Raw genomic sequence first — 19,368 nt, 5'->3', positions numbered from 1 at the left:
TATTTTTGGTTTATTGCACCATTATACATAATAATAGATTGATAACTTCGGTCCCTGTATTGTTAAAGGGTGTGCCATGTTGCAATGCATGTTCAGAAATGATGGCAAGAGTTAGAACTTTCCGTCATTTTTCCATACTCAATGTAACACTCAGGACCCCTTAAGACATTTTAAGTCCCTCTGCACAATGTTTGGCTAGCCTTTTTTTCCCTTTTTTTTTAATGCAGCCTTTTCATGCTGTATCTGGTACTATACCCTGCTTATTATGTGCAATTTCCATCTGCCAAAACGGCTCCAGCTGTTTGATTTCAGATTGTACCCAGAGCCATGCCTATGAGATAAATTAATTGCCTGCCCTTTACAAATACAAAAAGACTTCTCTCCCCCAGTCTCTGGTTTTGTTCTCAGATAGAGGTATTAACCCTCCCACAGAAAATATAACCTCCATCACTGAGATGGAATACAAATGAGCAATTAACCAAAGCCATATACTTTTAGCACTGGTTTTTTACCACCTGATTCTCTAATGGGGCTTTGACTTGATGATATATACATCTTTACCCTGTACAGAGCAGAATTTTAAACTGACTTGTAACAACTGGGAACAATATGAGAGCTTTCTCAGAAAGTAAATGACAGAGAAAACTACATGTCACTACCTGGAAGGCCATTAATGTATGTCAGAAAAAGAAAGGTTATTTAATGCCAAAGGAATTGATACTGTACTTAGGCCAGCCCTAATGCTTATCCCACTGGTGAGATAACCTTCTGTTCTGTGAATTAATTTATGAATCGTTTTTGAAGCTGGAAAACTTCTCCAATTACTGTTTGTTGCTGGGTACCAGTAAACATTCCCTCATTTGAGAAGTTGCCTAGGAAGAGGAAAAGTTGGGTAATTCTAGGTGACTGTTGGCTTTCATTTCTGTTTTTCTTATATGCCATATAAAATCACATTTTAATGTATTCTGGCTTTCTAGTGTTTCCTGAGGTATCAGAGACACCACTAAGAAAACAACTTGATCCATCTCCTGCGGACATTAGATGTCACACGCTCAGAAGCCTACTGCATATATTTCGATCATATAATTATCAAGGTGCTGAGAAGTGAACACTTCAAAATTTTCACCCTAATTCTCACTGCTAGGTGTGCCCATGCACAGTGCTGAGCATGATGCAAAATAAAAAATTAAGATTATACTTGAAGACAAGGCTGTGTTAAACAACCAGTATCTGACTGGCAGTATCAGACTGTTTCAGAGCTGCAAAGTGCTCCTGTGGTGGACTCAGCAATAACTATAAAGCTCCGTTAGTATCTGTACAGAATATCAATACTTTAAAAGTGAAATATTCCGCCTGAGGCTAGTGTAACTGAATTTGCACTGAAGCCATCTACCAAGCTGGCCGTGTCAGAGAGTCACAGCTCTTCACACCTCTGACTAACTGAACCTATGCCAAAGAAATTTTGCATTGTAGCTGCATGCTCAGTAAAGAGAAGCAATAGCATTTCTTGGCACACTACCATGACTAAAATGCACATTCAGTAGCCAACATGTAGAAATAGAAAGGGGAAAAGAGAAGTCTGCTAAATCGTTTTTCAAAGAGTACTGAAGGCAACAGGAGTTTGCCCCCATCATAACCTAGGTGTACCAATACAAATCATACTTGGCTGAAATTACTTCTGTTTGTAGCAGGCTTTAATGTGTGTTAGTGGAAACTATTAAATCTAAGACGCTGTCTTTTCCTTCCTTTATATGCCCACCTGGGAAATATGGAGGATGTAAAACTCTGCTAAGATCAACTTTCCTTGGCAGAAACATTTTTATTATCCCTCTATTTCTTAATACCCAGCACAAATGTTGAGGAAAACTAGTTCCACATAAAGAAACTAATTTGCCTTCTCATTTTTATATTCACAGGGATTGCATTTCAGCAGTCAGAAGAAAGTAAGGGAATATTAAAATCTTTAGATAACTGTTAACAATTATGTGAGTCTTGAAATATGGCCTATAAAGGGAGGAGGTCTCTCATGCTGCATTGTTTGTGACTGTCCAAACAGCAATAGGCAGGTACGGTGCCTCAGTCTAGATTTTCTTACCAGTATGCACATGATCAAAATTCAACGGAAAACCACTGCAGCATATTAGATACCTCTAGTATCAATTAAGGACAATTAGCAGCGCCACTATGCATATGAGTGAGACAGATTATTGTGGCACCAGAGACAAAACAGATTCAGAACAGGAAACAGAATATGGCTTTAACATCCTTAAGTGTTGTTTATGGCAATCCATAAATGTTTTGCACTGTGTTTATCTGAAATTTATGATGTTCTGAAGCAAACACTGGAACTTGCCAAAAAGAAAAAACAAAGTACTGAGAAAGAAGAAAAGAACTATACCAGCAAATGTAGGCAATGATCTTTCTGCTTAATCAGGTTATTATAAAATCTACCTTTCCAGAAAACAGATGAGAGCTGATTGTAGCTATCAAAGCTAAAACACAGCTGTCTCTTTCCTACTTGTTTGGTACAGAATAGAAAGCCATGTAAAATTCCTTTGATAGGGAATTCAAATACGCTACTTAAAAGAATTTTCTTTTAGCAGTGAGAACTTTAAAATCAGGTTGAGGTGAGGGTTCAGATTTACATGAGGATTAGAAAAAATTAAGATTCAAAAAGATAATTTCTTGCTAGGTATTTTGGGGATTACTAGCTGGAAATAGCATTTTCTCTTGCTCAGACTTTGTTTAGGGTTACTGCTAAGATTTGAGTTAGGGTCAAGAAAACTAAAGGATCAAGGGCTGAGTTTACTTCAGTATGTCAGTAGTTTGAAGGCTGAGGAATAGATTGTGTGTTACCTGGATCTGAAACTGAATAAGTGATCTAAAAGAAGGAGCTGTCTCCCATAGCAACTGTTAAGATTTCAGGTTGTATGTGTTGTTCATGATAAAAAAACCAAAGTTTCCACAAAGGATCTTCATGTTCCATGTCAAGAGAGCTGTGACAATTTGGAAGAAAGCCAATGTCGGTTAAGTGCAAAGACCTTCTTAGACAGAATGCCCTTGATGCACCAAGTCAGGCTTGGATGAAAGGAAAGTTCAGAGTTCAGAAGGTAAAATTAATATTGTGTGTTCCCAGTGCTGAAGAAGTAGAAGACATCATTTGGTGCCAAGGGCAATAACGCTATCAGTGGAAATGTTAGTTCCTAAGGTCTGATTTAGTCTTGGGTTAAGGCTGGGCTTAGGTTTGGGAAAAATGATGAAGAGAGAGTTTGGTTCAGCCTCTGTAACAGCCTGTACAGACTGTTGCAGACCTTCCTCAGCCCCACAGACAGAAGAAGGGTCAGATGTCAAAGAAATATTTAATTTGGTGAGAAATCATTGAAATATAACTCTGCACTCTAGTTTATCTTAGAAAAGACTTAGCACCTGCATAAAGATTTTGATTTACTTTCTGGAGAGCTGTATAGAACTAGAAAAAGGCTGATGCTTTTTGCTAGACCAAAAGGAAAGGAGCTGTGACCTGGGAAGACATCAGCTTGGGGCTGGGTTAGTTCTGTTATTCTGTTATATTCTGTAATATAACAAGTATTAATGCAATCTAATGTAATAAGTTCAAGAGGTGAAATTGTAGCAGTAAATTCAAGGGCCTGCAGCTTTTGGATCCATGTCACATGCTGGTCCAAGATCAGAGCAAGGTTCTGCTTGTATTCTTGGGAACAGAATTAAGACTCCAAACGGAGTCAAGAGCCAAGAAACTTTAATTGCCCAACAACAGGTTTGCAAATGCAAAGGAAAGAGCGAGAGGTAAAGAGGGAAAGAGTTCACAGCAATAGCTACCACCCCAGAGCTGCAGCGCCCTGACAATCTGACTCGTTTCCAAGTTCTGTGGGGGAATGTTCCATCTGATGTTGGTTGGTTGCATTCTTTTATAGGATTGTCATGAGCTGTTCTGCTTAATCACACCCAGTGGTGGAGTGTGTGCCCAATACTGTCAGATGGCCCTCAGAGGTCTCCAGGCCCCTTGATCCCCCTGACCCCAGGTCTGGGCACATGCGCAGGGGTTTGGTTCTCAGGACCAGCTCCCCTCATTGCTCCATGGTGTCAGTTGGTGGGCTTCCTGCCTTAACAATGTTGAGACAAACCTCTGCTGTGGCAGTGGTGCTGGCTTCCTGCCTTAACGATGTTGAGATAAACATTTGCTGTGGTGACGGTGTTGGTTTCCTGCCATAGCAATATTGGGACCAACATCTGCTGTAGCAATGGTGGTTCTCACCAACAATCTCTTACAGTTCAACAGTGCTGTCTAACACTGAAGATGGGTCCAAATTTACGCTGAAAAATGACAGCCCAGAGTCAGATTGTCTTAAGGAAATTCACCTGGAGTTGAAAATGCAAGAAAAGCTTTGTGAAAGTGTGATGCTGTGAAATAAGATCTTGGCATGTGTCATTTGGGGCAGGAGTTGCCTGTTCCTTTGTGGGAAGAAAGTAAGTTGCCCCAGCTTAGATTCTCTTCACATTTCCAGGGCTGACAATAGGGTTAAGACATCGCCTGTGCCTAAAATTGCCTTACTCTTTTGGGGGGGTGAGGAATGCTCCAGTTTTGTGCTTCTTCATGGCTTGGAGGGTAGGATTAAGGTTAGGCAAACAAGGGGTGATCAAGACAGATTGACTGATGAATGTCAATGAGGAAGTAAGGAGAAGGATACCACCAGCTTCCATGGCCAGTATCTTTACTGGTTCTCAGTTTTGTCTCCTGAATTCAACTTTTGACTCCTGATCAGGCCCATAGCCAGCTGCCTTGTCAAGGGGGAAGACAACTGGCACAGTTTAACGCAAATCTCTGAGTATTCCACTTTGGTGTCACAGCTACAGTCATTGGTAAGGGTGGAAAGTTAAGGGCTCACAAAGGGAATGTACAGCTGGTTACTCCTGCTGGGCTTACAGAGTCATGAAGACAGGTGCTGTCAGTTGTTCCCAGAAGAAAAAAGCTTACTTGGGGGGTGAAGCAGTGTCCTGGGGCTCTTTTATTTGTTTTGTGTTTGGGTTTTTTTTGTTTGTTTGTTTTAATACTGCCTAAATGGCAATCTCTGTGAAAAATAGGCTTCTAAGCTACTGAAGCAACAATGAAGTGATTAGGAATAAATAATGTTTATTTCCCCATTACTAAATGAATCAGAGCACTCTAGTGCTTAAGGGGGGTTTAAAATGACCATTTGATGAGATATTAATCCTTAGTACTCTTATACCAAAATCCTGAATTCATTACTCAGCGCAAACTCCTAGAGATAACAAAATTTATTCCATTTTTATTAACGTGCCTTCCAGAAGTACAAACCTTCTTTACAAAACTAAAGAAAAATGTATTCAGAAACAGAATATATTTCCCCAAACCCACAAATTTAACACAGAAAATCTTACATAGACTCTTTACATAGAGGTGTGTGTGACTAGAACTCCAAGTAAAAATAATGATCCTTTGTAAAAGTGTTCAATTGAAAGCAGATATGAAACCTTCAGAAAAGTAATGCTCTTGTCACATGTCACATGGCAGACCAGACCCTCATATCAGCTGCTATCGCCACATCTGTACCTTTTATTCTGCTTTAATTGAATGTAAAGGAAACAATGCTAACTAAAAGTAACAACAAACAGTCATTCATGCAATTAATGGAAAGGGAGACAATGGGAGTCTCACAGAGGGTCATGGAGAGCCTCTCACATGTAGAGAGTCTCAGGCAGGAGATTAGAGTGCACAGCTTGTATATCTGACAACCAAAAGGATTACTTGTCACAAGTCTCTCTTGTCTGTGTGGACAAAGTTCGGTAATTATTGCTAGACCACGATGCCTTTCTGACAGCTCATTGTTCTCCAAGCAGTTCCTTATCTGATGGCCTTTTCAGGGAGAGAGAGGTGGATTCTCCATGTGCAGCCTTTCCTGCTCCTGGTGCTTTTCACTGCTGTTGACTTTCTGTAATATGTAATTTACATCAGCCAAACACTCCCTGACAGTGTCAGTTCTGGATGTTCCTAAGCAGTTATCTAAGCAGAGCATTAAGCTCTGTAAGTCACAAACGACTTGGCATAGATATGAGTGGACATTAATTACATGGAAGTTTCCCAGTTAGGGTATAGTTTTAGTTGGATGTGCATACACACACACAAACACACACACATCTATATTTTGTCATGGTTTTGTGTGTCTAGCACACCCAACGTAATTCAGTCCAGCCATTTTAATGGCAGGGCTCTTCCTCTTGAGAAAATGACCCAACATTGGCCATTTTTCACAAAGGCTTAAGACCTTTACCAACCATTTCCATCCCAGTCAGAAAAACAGATATGTTCTTCTTCGTCTTCCTTTGTCTGACGGTGACCCTAAAACGTATCTTGCAATGTCAAGTGAGTCAGAATAGCCAAAAGCTTAACTTCCATTCCCAGGGAAAAATTGACTAAGTGGTCCTCAGTTGGGAACCTGTTCAAAATATTTTGGATCCATATATTGCTTATACTTGTTTAATTCTATTGGACAGAGACCACATCTCATACAGTGAACATGGCCACTCACTATTTTAATCTTGCATTTTCCACAGCACATAAATTTTAATGTATTTGTTTCAGTAACAACATGATGCATCATTTCTTCAGTTCTCATTAAAAGCCACTGTAAATCAGTAAGGTAAAGTTAACATTTTGACGTGTCCATTTGGGCCATTCTCATTTCATTCCATAGACAGTTCAAGTCTTCTGCATCATCAGCCTGTTCTTCAACTGAAGAGAGTAAAGCCCCTGCCAGTTCTCCATTGCATATGTGAAGTTCTCTCCACATCAAATTCACAAGCATAACAGCCTTGTAGAAAGGTCTCATGCAGCATATCTGTTTGGCACGCCTGGAGCTTCCCTACAAGCCCCCGCATACAGTTAATTTGCAGCACTGCTGTCTCAGGAGTAGATTATAGAGAAAGCAGTGGTTGATCTCCTCTCACTTCCCAATACCCTACATGGATAATACCATATTTTCTGCCAATATGCTGCCGTGCCCACACTTGATGAAAGAGAGTGATGAAGAGATACAACATCCATCCCATGCTCTTCTCGCATGCCTGGAAGGCAAAGTCAGGGTCTTATTCTGGTTATTCCTCATTTGCGCTGTGATCTGAAGTGTATAGTCTGCAGGCTGACCTGGATGAATGACAGGTCTTACTCACTCACTCTTCTGTCAAAGCCCAGAAAACTAGTGACAATTTCACCCTACATTAAAAAGGCTGCGGATAGGATAATTACCTCATAGAAGCCACAATTAATCTTCCTGGGTGTCCTCCAAAAGCCGTGGTAAGACATATGCCTGTAGTATCTGGGTCACAACGCTGCCTCAACCACTTGTCCACAACAGACAGAGCTTCACTGTTAACACTCTGATGTAACTTTGGCCCATGACAGACAGCACCATCCCAGCCACCAGCCAGGTTTGGTTCAATGGCAACAGCATGGTAGCAGTTTGGAGACCCATCACCATGGTTTGAAGGGGAGGAGGGTTAGGGTATGTAGTGCTCAGAAGAGCTGTTCTGCATAGTGATGTTTTACTGGGTTTATTTAGTTGCATGCAGGGATGGACTGTCTCCCAGAAGGTGCAAGCTCCTGCCTTTAACAAGAGAGGATGCCTAATCTTGCAGGTCTAAAATTAGCCTTTGTGAACACCTCTGCTAGTGTTTTATCTGAACATCAAGCAGTGACTAATCTTTTCTTATAAGCCTGCTGTGATGATGCACCATAGGTAGCAAGTACAAAAAAAAAAAAAAAAATCTCTTTTTTTGCTAAGCTATTTCATGTGACATGCGACGAGTGGCTATTTCTTTTGCACTGCCATGTTTGATGAATGTATTAAGTGCCCCAGCAGGACTTCTGCATCATCATCATCCATTTGTCTTCCAGCTATATGTTCCTGAATTTGTCTTTCAGTTTGCTAGTAGCTTGTAGTGTTTGACACGAATGCTTTTATAAAAAGCCTTATTATGTATTCCTTGAGCTACTGCTACTGGGCACCAACAAACATCACTGACCATCTTCATTTTATGGTGTATCTATTTCCCTCTTTTCTGTCTACTCACCTAGTCTTTCATTCATTTATTACCCTATACTTTGTCTCTGTCTCATTTTACCTTATTAACTGCATGAATTCCTGTTTTCTTATTGATTGCTAACACATTTGAGAAGCAAAAATTCCAGCAGATCCATCTCAGTCTTTCATTAACCACAAAGTCACTTTTTATTATATTCAGCTACCTCACTTTGATGGATTGCTGCTTATGCAGAAAGGAAGCTGACAAGTCCAGTGGACTTTGGAATTGAAAGGATCCCTTCTTCCTGGCCCATCACAGCCTGGCACAGGGTTCTCTCACATCCAGGAGTTTCTCCTCCCCTAGCCCAATGGACATGGCTGTTGCTGGCTCCCAGCCCCTCTCATCCTACTTCTCTCCATTTCCCCCGGCTTGTTTTTCTCAGCCTCGAACCCTGCCTTTCTCTATTGTAATTGCCACCCAAATAAACATCCTGCCACTAGTTATTTTTCTCCATTGATTTTGGTCTTGCAGTACCTGCACCCAAATCTGGTATTTCTGATACTGTTGCCAAAGTGAACATGGCTTTACCTAGTGCTACTGATAAGTTACTGAGGCTCAGTTGGCCTTGCAAGACTCCACCCTATAAAAGGTCCCCATCACTCCCCTCCCATCATCTCTGAAGCTTGATTGTCTCTCACATTACCCCCACCAGTAATAGTCATCCCTCACAGCACTGTCTATGCCCTTTGCACCATCTCACTTTCTTAAATGCTATGGCCAGTGATTTTTCATGTCACGCCTAGTTGTTTCCCATGGTCTGCTCATTTAGCTAAACTTCAGGCCAAGGCCTAGTCATTTGCCTGCATACCTTAGCACTTTATCAGCTCTGGTAACTACTCAAATTAACAAGCTTAGCTTTATAGCATAGCTCTACAACATCTGTGATCCTACGCATTTTGTTTTGGTTTTTAATGTGTATTTTGTACATGGCTTTATTGTCTAAATCTTGGAATTAGTGTCTGACTTTGTCTAGTGTTTTACAGTTCCTCACACACTCCCATAGGAAATTGGACAGATCTTTAATGCCTCTGCATGTTACACTCTGGATGATCTCAACTTTTCTGGTTTCTCTGCAGCACCTAACCCTTGGACATATCAGGCCATTACTTGCCTTCACCTGTCAGATTTGTTTCCATACGTGAGAGACATAGAAGATGCAATTTCTTCCATTGTAGTGAATGATTCGGTTCATGAGCTAACAAAATTATCACTGACAAAAGCCCTGGTAAGGGACAATCAGACTTTTTATATCTTACTGCAGCTTCAGTAACATTGCAAAGCTTTAAGGTGGTCAGCAGAGCTGTTACACAGGTGCCTCCTCCTTCCAGAAATAATTAGCAGGTTCATGCACACTCACCATACTTTGCTAACAGCTGCTCATATTTCCCTATGGTATGTCAAAAATGCTTTGATATCTAATAGAAAGGCATATTCTAAACCCAAAATTATACAAAGGCCAACTTTGCTTACACACACTATTAGCCAGTGCCTAAGTAATTCTGTTCATATTCTGCTAGATTGCTTTATCATAGCACTGCTTAGAGTATTTCAAAGTTAATATTTCACAAAAGGGCCAAATACCTGTATTAACCTATGCTTTATAATAGATTTTAGTTTCACAATTACAGTTTCTACCATTTTCCTGATTCATGACCTTAGGTCTGAGAAAATGATGCTGTGCTAATTCATCTGCATTTTAACGCTTCTTACAACCAGATGCATTATTTTCCTCATTGCTGCTGCCTTGTTTTACAACAGTCTCCTACCAAATTAGAAACAGATACTTTTCATTTCATTTACTTTCTAAGCAAAAAAGTCTAAAATTTTACAGAAGTTATTTAGTGAATAAATTTAAACCCACCACAAACAGAAGTTGTTACTGTTATTGTTAAAATCCTGGGATGGTAGAACTAGGTTCTAATTTTAGTAAAACAAAAGTCATTATCTGACCTCAAGAAACTCAGTTCCTACAGAAGTCTGATTGATAAATTACTTCAAACTGTCTTTTCTTATTACTTGCAGACACACTGTTTGGAAAACAAATAATATATAACACTTGGGGGAAAATGTACATAAGTCATATATAGGCTCATATATCCAGTGAAAGCCAGGAAGACCCCCATCTGCACCAAATCCCTCACCCCGTGCTGAACCATCAGGCCCCACTGACCTTCCAGGACTGACAACCCTTGCTAAGGGCCAGTCGGCACACCAGAACTGACTTCGTCCCACCTTGTCATCAGGTACATCTGGCATTTAGAATCCTCTTTTTTGAGGACGACAACTGCAGCCACCGGACGGGTCAGCGGGCCTGGAGCTCTCTCCTCCCCAGGCAGGGACGCCTCTTCGGTAAGACTCGCGCATCTGACTTGGTCAGGTGTTACCCGGGAAAGTACTGTCAACTAAAGCGCTGAGCTCTTAACTCCAGCTTGATTGTTGCACTAAGTGCATCTATCAACAGCAATTTGTTGCATCTGTCGCCTTCATAAATCACCCATTTTTTTTCCAACTTTGTGAAACTGTTTCAGTGAAAGCCGTTGAGAGGGCTCTGGCAGGCACACGTTGCCTCTGTTGAGTAGCTGTGTCCTTTAGAGCTAAACCGTTGGCCACGTCTGAGAGTTGGGCTGGCCCCAGCCGCACGCAGACTCCTCTCTGAGGAGGGGTTTAGAAAGCAAGGGAACCTTTTCCAAACCTCATGACTCAACGGGAGGGCTTTTCCCCCCACTGGCCGTGAGTCAGACTCATACACACTACATGACAATGTTCCTCACACATTAAATAGAGTTTATTAAAATACACATGCACAAGTCCACACACATTGTATTCAGATATATCCACGTGCCCATTACACACTAGAAGGAAACAAGTGTTTTCTACCTTAACAAACATATGCATATAAAATAGGTTGCAGAAGCACACAGAATGATTCAATATTTAAACAAACATCAAAATTTGTTGCTGGATCTGACTTCAGGTCTCATAAATAGTGAATAATTCAGCTGGATGCATACACTCTAGTTCACACAGAATATGTATTACAAAGCATGGGACCTGGCCTTCTTTTGCTCAGTACTTTATCCTTCCTATTAGATTGCATTTTTTTAATACATTGGCATGTACCAAAAACCTAAATAAAGAAAAGATCACAACCAGCAGGCATGTCTGTCTTTGCTTTGTTTCTCTGTTCTACATACCTCAGCTAGTCTTATCATCCCTTGCTTTTGTCCTCCACAAAGCTTTTCATCATATAAGCTTCCTCCAGCAAATTCAACAGTTACTGTTCTGTCTGTAGCCTTCATCACATACCCTGTCAGAAATACATGACAAGTTCTTTCCCCACCATGCTTTCTCCGCAGCCCTGGATAACCTTTATACAAGTAACAACCTATAAAACCTCCCTTTTTAGTCTGGTAGTCTTAATTAGCAATATTTGGCCTCTTAGAACTGCACTTCCACAAAACCTACACACATTTTTACACGTATTCCCCTAATAAATCTTACTGAACACAACAGACATAAAAGCTCAAGGTGACTATTAATTAATTCAAAAGAATATCAAACCTGCTTATGGTAGTAACACTTAACAGTCTGCATTTTTCCTAAAACATAATATTGCATATCTTAATGCAAATGCTGTTTGTGTGCTTTTTGCATATGTTGTTACTCCAAAACTGACATAAGGGAAATCTGAGGGCAATCCAGAGAGGCCTCAGGGCCCTGGGGTGACTGCTGGAGGATCAGGAGCACAAACGGTGTTTTCTACTGTCCTGCCAGTTGCGGGGAATGATGGTGGGTGTAATCGGAAGATCGCACAGATCAACACCCGGCTCCGGGCCTGGTGTCCCTGGCTGAATTTCAGGGTTTTTTTGATCATGGGGCAGTTTATGCAGCACCAGGCCTGCTGGCAACAGATCAGGTTCACCTGGGTCAAAGCAGGAAAAGGATCCTAGATCAGGAATTAGCAGGGCTCATTGAGAGAGCGTTAAACTGGATTTGAAGGGGCAAGGGAATACAACCCAGCTTGTCAGACGTGAGCCTGGAGGCAGCATGCCAGTGTTCAAGACAAGATCGATAGCACAGCTGAAGTGCATGTGTGCCAATCACCAAAGCATGGGCAACATGCAGGAGGAGCTGGAAGCCACCGTGCAGCAGGAAGACTGTGACATAGTCACCATCAGAGAGACACAGTAGGATAACTCACGTGACTGGAGTCCTGAAATAGATAACTACAAAAACTTCAGAAGCAATAGTAAAGGAGGAGAGGCAGTGGGACAGATCTGTAACTTATGGAGTGTTTTGACTGCCCAGACCTTAATGATAGTAACAAGGTTGAATGTTTATGTGTAAGAATCAGGGAGAGGGCATACAAGGCGGATATGCTGGTGGGAGTCTATCATAGATGACCCAACCAGGACAAAGATTTTAATAGGTAAAACAAAAGCTATGCATGCAAGCAAAGCAAAACAAGGCATTCATTCACTACTTCCTTCCTTACTTCCTTCCTTTCTTTCTACTTACTTACTATCGGCAGGCAGGTGTTCAGCTGTCTTCAGGAAAGCAGCACTCCACGTGTAGCAGTTACTCGTGAACACAAACACCATAATGCTGGGTGTCCCCCCCTCCTTCTTCTTCCCCCACTTTCTATACTCAGCATGATGTCGTATGGTATGCAATACCTCTTTGGCTAGCTTGGGTCACCTGTCCTGGCTGTAGTCCCAATTTTCTGTACCCCTCCAGCCCTCTTGCTCACAGGGCCCAAGAAACTGAAAAGTCCTTGACTTGGTATAAACATGACCCAGCAACAACTGAAAACATGAGTGTCCTGTCAGCATTGCTCTCACACCAAATCCAAAACACAGCACTGCACCAGCTACGAAGAAGAAAATTAACCCTGTCCCAGCTGAAACCAGGCAACCTGTTACAGCCAGTGCAGAGAAGGGCCACATGGATGGTGCGCAGGCTGGAACTGCTCTGCTATGGAGAAAGGTGGAGAGAGTTGGGGTTGTTCAGCCTGGAAGAGAGAAGGCTCCAGGAAAACCTGGTAGAAGCCCTTCATTCTATAAAGAGGGAACAAACACTTTGTCCCAGCAGAGCCCTCAGCCCCAGGGTCCGTGCTGCACACCCAGGACCACAAGCCATGGGGAGCAGCTCTCCTGACCATCTCTCAGCCTAAGGGAGTTGTTGCCAAGGGACAGGAAAATGCCATGGGCTGCACACGAAAAGCAAAAGCAGGTTGGGATGGCACGGGATCCTTTGGGATGTTTAGGGGAGGAAGCAAAGGCAGGACAAGAGAGAGGTGCAGGTGGTTTGGGGAAGTGTCCTGCTTTCAGCTGGGATAGAGTTAATTTGCTTCTTAGTAGTTAGTACAGTGCTGTATTTTGGTTATGATGTGAGAACAACGTTGATAGGACAGGGATGTTTTCAGTTGTTGCTGGATGATGTTTATACTAAATCAAGGACTTTTCAGTTCCTTGCACCCTGCCAGCGAGAGGGCTGGAGGGGCACTGGAAATTGGGAAGGGGACACAGCATTATAGTTGTCTCCTGATTAAATAGCTTTTTCACTGGCTGAAATAAGAATGCTCCTGGCCCCTTTTCAAAGCAACTTTAAAAAAAATGCTGGGAAAAAAAGTTTATATCTTCTTTTAAACTAATACCCTGGATTGCAACCAGCAACTCGGTGTACAGGGAGAGTGTCAATATATATATATAAAAAAAAGGTGGATTCATTTCACCATGGAATTAAAAAACTGTAATGCACATATATTTTCAGATTTGAAATAAATTTCTGCATTGGAAATTCCTGAATTGAAATGGCAGTTTTACTAAAACATCACATGAATTTCAAGGTACTCAACAAATGTATTCACAGACATGCTTGATATTTATTTTTTATAAGTTTGAGCACACCCCAGACCTCGTCAATTCATGAGACTCTTTCACATCATGTCATTTTCATAGTTAATTTCAGAAAGTAAATTGAAAACATATTATGTGCAAAACTTCAATCTACAGACATGCTCATTTATAAGCATAATTCATTTGCATATCACCATATGTATAGGTTTATATATATATTAGTCATAGATTGCAAAAGATTTTGCAAAGCATAGTGATCAATATGTCTATTTTGACATATTCAATATGACATATTTTGACATATTGATGGGGAAAAAAAGATAAAAGCCAATTTATGTAACAGCCTTATTCATACCACATTCTTTATATTCTAGTTTAGAAGCAGAAGGAGATACATCGAAGTAAGAGAAAATACATTTGAAATCAAACTACTTTTCTTCTGCAAATCCTTCTCACTGACTCCTTTCCTGTTCTGACCACGGCATTGTGTACACACAGTTACATATTTGATCTTTTTTGCACATTTTCACTCTGAAGTTCTTTCTGGCATGTCTAAGACACCTCCAGAAAAAGACAGATAATGAAACTGATGTGGTCTGATGATAGTAGCTTTCTGTGGTATTGAACAAATTCTCCAAAACAGTTCAGTTACAGCTAATACTTACCCATGCAGAATGTTCCTTTTCCTCCATTAGCTTCTTGCTGTGTTGCTTTTGATCAACTCCTACAAGCTTTTTGGTTGTAATGAAGGAAATTGAGGTTAATGAGCCAAAAGGGCAGCAATGATTGATTCATAAAGTAATGCCTGACCTTCTGGAGGGCAATCTTTAGTAAAGACATTGACAAAAATAGGTTAGGCTGTAATAAGGAATTTGAAGGCTGCAGTCTGAAGCAATTCAGAAGTAGGCAGATAGGTAGATTATGCAAAGGAAGCGGTTAACAGCACTCTGAATGCCTGCCGATTTGAAACATGGTGGTTCACTGGGAGAGTCTGAAGAAAGGACCAACTATCTAGAAAGCTTCTTTATTAATATATGAGGCTGAAATTATATCAGAAAAAGTACTTTAAAGATTTGGGGGTTAGAAGATACTGTCATGCAACACACACACAAATTGTTCTTTGGTGGTTTACGTTTCATTTTGTTTGAAATAGTGGCTCAACTCCATTTTCATGCCCATTCACCTTTTCAGTAACACAGCTAGAACACCTCAGTAGGAACTATCCTGACACCTTATTTCGCTTGTTCTCTCTTAAAACAATTGGGTGAAAACACTACAAACTGAGGGGCATCAAGTGGCATACTGCAGAAGGCATGTTAATTTCTATACAAGATTAATTTTCTTTCTTCATACTTCTTTAAATATCTATTAGTGCAACATCTGTTGGAGATTGCTACTATATTACATTCAGCAGAGATGTTATCAGGAAGAGGAACCTGCCCAATGAAGGGAGGCTGGGCTTGGAGGAACATCCATAGTCTGGTTCTGGCCCTTGAGCAATTGCAAGTATTAAAAATTGAGAACAGCGGTGACCCTTTCCTGAAAGATAAAAGTAGGGAGGATTTCCTTGATGCTAGGGGACTCCTCAGGAAGCCAGATGAGTGTGAGACTAAGAGAGGAAAATAACGGGCATGAGTTAGGCTATTCCATGCATATGATTGCTAAACAATAAAATTACAGCAAGAGCAACACAGTTTTAAAAAGCTGAAGAATCCTACTGCAAAGATTACAAAAGAAGTAGAGTGTTTTCTCTACTTTCTTTCCTCTGGGAGATGGAGCATTTCTAATTTCCATTTTGACCTAAATCTCAGAGAATGAAAAGGAAGATAATAAAATTGAAAGGTGTTCATAATTAATTTTTTGCCCCAAAACAACTTTGTATAAAATGCTCTAAGAACGTCCTCTACTGAATGAAACTTAATTTTTTGCAATAGTGACAGTAGAATTAATTTTTCCAGTCTTAAAGTACTTGTTTTGTTGCAATTGGAAGAAAACTCATGACCGTATCAAAAAGTCAGATACCACTGCCATATCTTGTCATCATTGCTAAACCATTTCCAATGAATTTAAAAAAATACTGATTTGGGATAAAAAGATGTGAAAATCTGTTTTCCTGGAAACTTCTTTTATATTGGCTTGCAGTAGTTTCAATCTTCACTAGCATATTAAAGTATCTCAGCTTAGTTCTGACAGCAATACCATTTTTTATGGCCAGATATTAATTTACAGAAAAGTAAATGCAGGAAAAGTTGAGCTGACCTCCTAAATGATTGACTATCATGACTGGGAAATTTGTCATCAGGCTGCATATCTTTAATGGACAGTCACTTTAATTATTTAGATAGAAGTGGCACCTGAGCAGGCCATACGGTGTTTGCTTTCAGTCTGAAGTTAAACAGAAATGTTCCCAGAATTATCTCACATAATTATATAAGACAAGCAAATAAGATATGTAGGAGGGATCAATAAAAGTGGAGACAGACCCCAAAATTTCAAGTCAACTCAGTATGTTTTGCTATGATACTGAGGTTAGAAATCATTTTTTTATCAAAATCTGGTTAAAATCCTTCATGAATCTGTTCTCTAAATATCAAACAAAAATAATACACTGAAGCATACTCCAGCGCTTAGTGTATTTGATCAGTATCATTTCCATCCTCGCTCTAGTCCCCATATTATTTTCTAAAAAAAACTCGCTGTGGAACAAGTAAGTTAAATCGTCAAGGGCAAGGACTGATAATGACATTGACAAAAAAAAAAAAAAAAAAAAAAAAAGTAAGGAAGTAAACAATGCATCCGTATCCGAGGACATTGTAGCTATTTACAATTTGTTCTATTGTGAATCAACAGGTTTTCAGTTTCCCCAGATAAAACAAGAAATCATAATACTTCCACACAGCTTTGCTATCAATACAGTAAACTAGAATTTCATCTGACATCATTTCATTGTGCACATACACAATGGTCATGACACTGGTGGATTTTACAAACAAAATGTTATTGAAAGGTGGTTCCAGTTGTTCATGTCCTGTCTTTTTTCCAAGGGAGACTACTTAAAGTTCATTCTGCCGAGAAAGCTCCTTGCACTGTTGAAGAAAAGTAATACCTCCCCCTGTTATAACATCTCTTTATGTTATTATGCTTTCCGGGGTTCACAGAGAGAAAGAACATGATGCTACAGTTTCCAAACACAAAGAAGGTCAAGCCAGGAGTTCTGTTGTTGTTTTTTTTTTCTTTTTCCTTTTCCTCTTGTTTTCTCTGTATTACTTGTGCACTACCTGGACTAGATGCAAAAATATGAAGTTGTGCAAGAGTTTATCCTGATAATCTGGCAGCTCAAAGCACGATATTCCAAAAGATGCAACAGATCTCACCACCACCAGCAGGATTAGAATCTGCTACCTAAATTACAGATATCAATGGATATAATCTTCTAATAAGTATGACAAGATTCAATGAAAAATTTAGCTTGCTTATATGGAGTTTATTTTGAAATTATAATTTTATATAGGGAATCTGATTTCCAGATGTCAGATACACAGATTTTTTTTTACCTAGTTTCCCTTTTTATTTTTAATTGCAAGTATTATAAATGCAGCTTAGGAAGGATGGATGGAATTTGTAAATTTGTTATTCTCAAATAGTTGGATCCATGCAGTGACACTCAAAACATCACAAGTAACATTTCAGCTCTTCGTTGTTCATCTGGATATTGTTCATCTGAACTGAAATCAAGATTTTTCCAGATTTGACTTTGTCTTAAGGGAGAGTCTTAGGAAAATTAATATTGTAAAAGGCATGGGGTTTGGTGCTGTTAGAAATATAATCAAGTTTTGAGAAATTAAATCATATAAGCAGAAAAGAAAGCATATTTTCCATGGCTTTTCCCACTCCCCAGGTTTCCAGTAAATTGTCTATTAAGACATTTTTTAATGACCTTTTTATGGTGCTTTGGTAGCATTTTCTACACTTAGCTTCTTCACATCCTCTAATTTTACTGCAGCAACATCAAAATGTAATGATCTTATTGCCATAAAGAAAAGTATTGTCATAAAGATATCTTTTCAAAATCTGAAAATGTTTAAATAGGGCAAGCAGGCCAAAAGAAAGTTTCTTTGGCATTCAAAGGCAAGGCACAAACACTAAACCCACAAGAAAACCTAACAGCTTATACATGAATGACAAAAGAAGTGTGAAAAATTCAAAGGACTTAATTTCATTTTTCCCCCTTCCTTTTATTTCATTATTCAACATTTTCCTAGATATCTAGGACATCTCTGTTGTCATAATAATTAATTATAGTTCATAAATTAGCAGTATGATTCACATTTCTATTTACCACAGTGATCATGTACCTCACAGTAAATACAAAATAAAATGCTATGATGAAAACCTTAAAGTACTGATCTATATTTGAAGTGTGAAGCAGAGTTTTAAAAAAAACAATAGCCTTTTCACCACCATGATCATGAAAATAATGCAGGAGAGCAACACGGACCTTTTCAATTTCACTTGCAACAGGGAGAAACTGCTACTAATGTTACAAAAGAAAGAACTCTTCTTCCTACTGTGGTACCATACAAAGCATATGGAAGACACATGAGAAACTGTGGTAGATTTGCTTTCTTTCTTATTCTTTCTTAAGGAAAAAAATATAATAAGGGTAAGTAATATAGCCAGAAATTGTATTTTCTATATGACTTCACAGTCAATCTAGACAAACAAAAAAGAGGTAACAAAAGGGAGGGGCAGGGTAAGCTATGATTATTTGACATTACTTCAACTTGTGATTTAATATATGGTATTTTTTTCTAGAAAAAAATTACCAGCTGATACCATATTAAGAATGATCTTTTCCTAGAGCAATTTAGTGGACCCCTCCCAGCTGTCTAACAGAATGCTTCTCAATCACATGCCATCTCTACCCTGGACCTGACGACAGTCAGAAGAAACTTTATATACCGGAAAGGTGGTGCCCAGTGGTGACCTCATGCTCTCCCAGTCTTGCCTTTTCATGAAATGTTACCAAACAACAGTAGTAAGAGAGGTATGAAGTCAGTAACAATTCAGCTGGTGATGCCTTGCAGCTTTGTAGCTCAGTCAATATGGCCTTGCTGGTGCTCATCTGTAGAGGCAGCTGCCTAGTTATTTTGTTATTTGGTTTTGCTTTTGCTTTTTTTTTTTGCTTTGTACAATTGTGATATATAGAGACTTCCCTAACTAACACAGAGAAATAGCAGAGAATACAATGTGTCACAGAAGAACACTAGCATGGGATGATAGCATATAACTTGAAAACACAGACACAGGATGATACTGGAGGAGCCAGGACTCATCAGCGATGAGGTACTGGTCACTAAAGAAACACAAACTCAGAAGCTAGGTAAAACCA

At 39.7% G+C, this 19,368-nt stretch overlaps 1 protein-coding gene across 20 annotated transcripts in view; it reads right to left on the bottom strand.

The window, feature by feature from the left end:
* LOC308071282 (uncharacterized protein) overlaps window positions 1-19,368 on the bottom strand; it is a 98,882-nt gene that overhangs the window by 52,025 nt on the left and 27,489 nt on the right. For 16 of the 20 annotated variants that reach the window (XR_013931039.1, XR_013931040.1, XR_013931044.1 and 13 more), the window contains exon 1: window positions 14,642-19,368. This exon is cut by the window's right edge and continues 27,489 nt beyond it. Coding sequence is in view for 1 of the 20 variants with exons in the window: in XM_080406467.1 (XP_080262593.1) it covers window positions 14,642-14,645 (4 nt within the window). In the remaining 19 variants the exon portion in view is untranslated. Of the gene's footprint in view, window positions 1-5,057; window positions 7,102-10,288; window positions 12,041-14,641 lie in introns of those variants that run through there. The other 4 variants (XR_013931057.1, XR_013931041.1, XR_013931042.1 and 1 more) reach the window with 4 other exon arrangements.

The sequence above is a fragment of the Falco punctatus genome, assembly GCF_963210335.1.
Source record: "Falco punctatus genome assembly, chromosome: 11".
Classification (NCBI taxonomy): domain Eukaryota; kingdom Metazoa; phylum Chordata; class Aves; order Falconiformes; family Falconidae; genus Falco; species Falco punctatus.
Note: the sequence above shows the minus strand (reverse complement) of the source record. Positions and strands in the feature narration are given on the sequence as shown.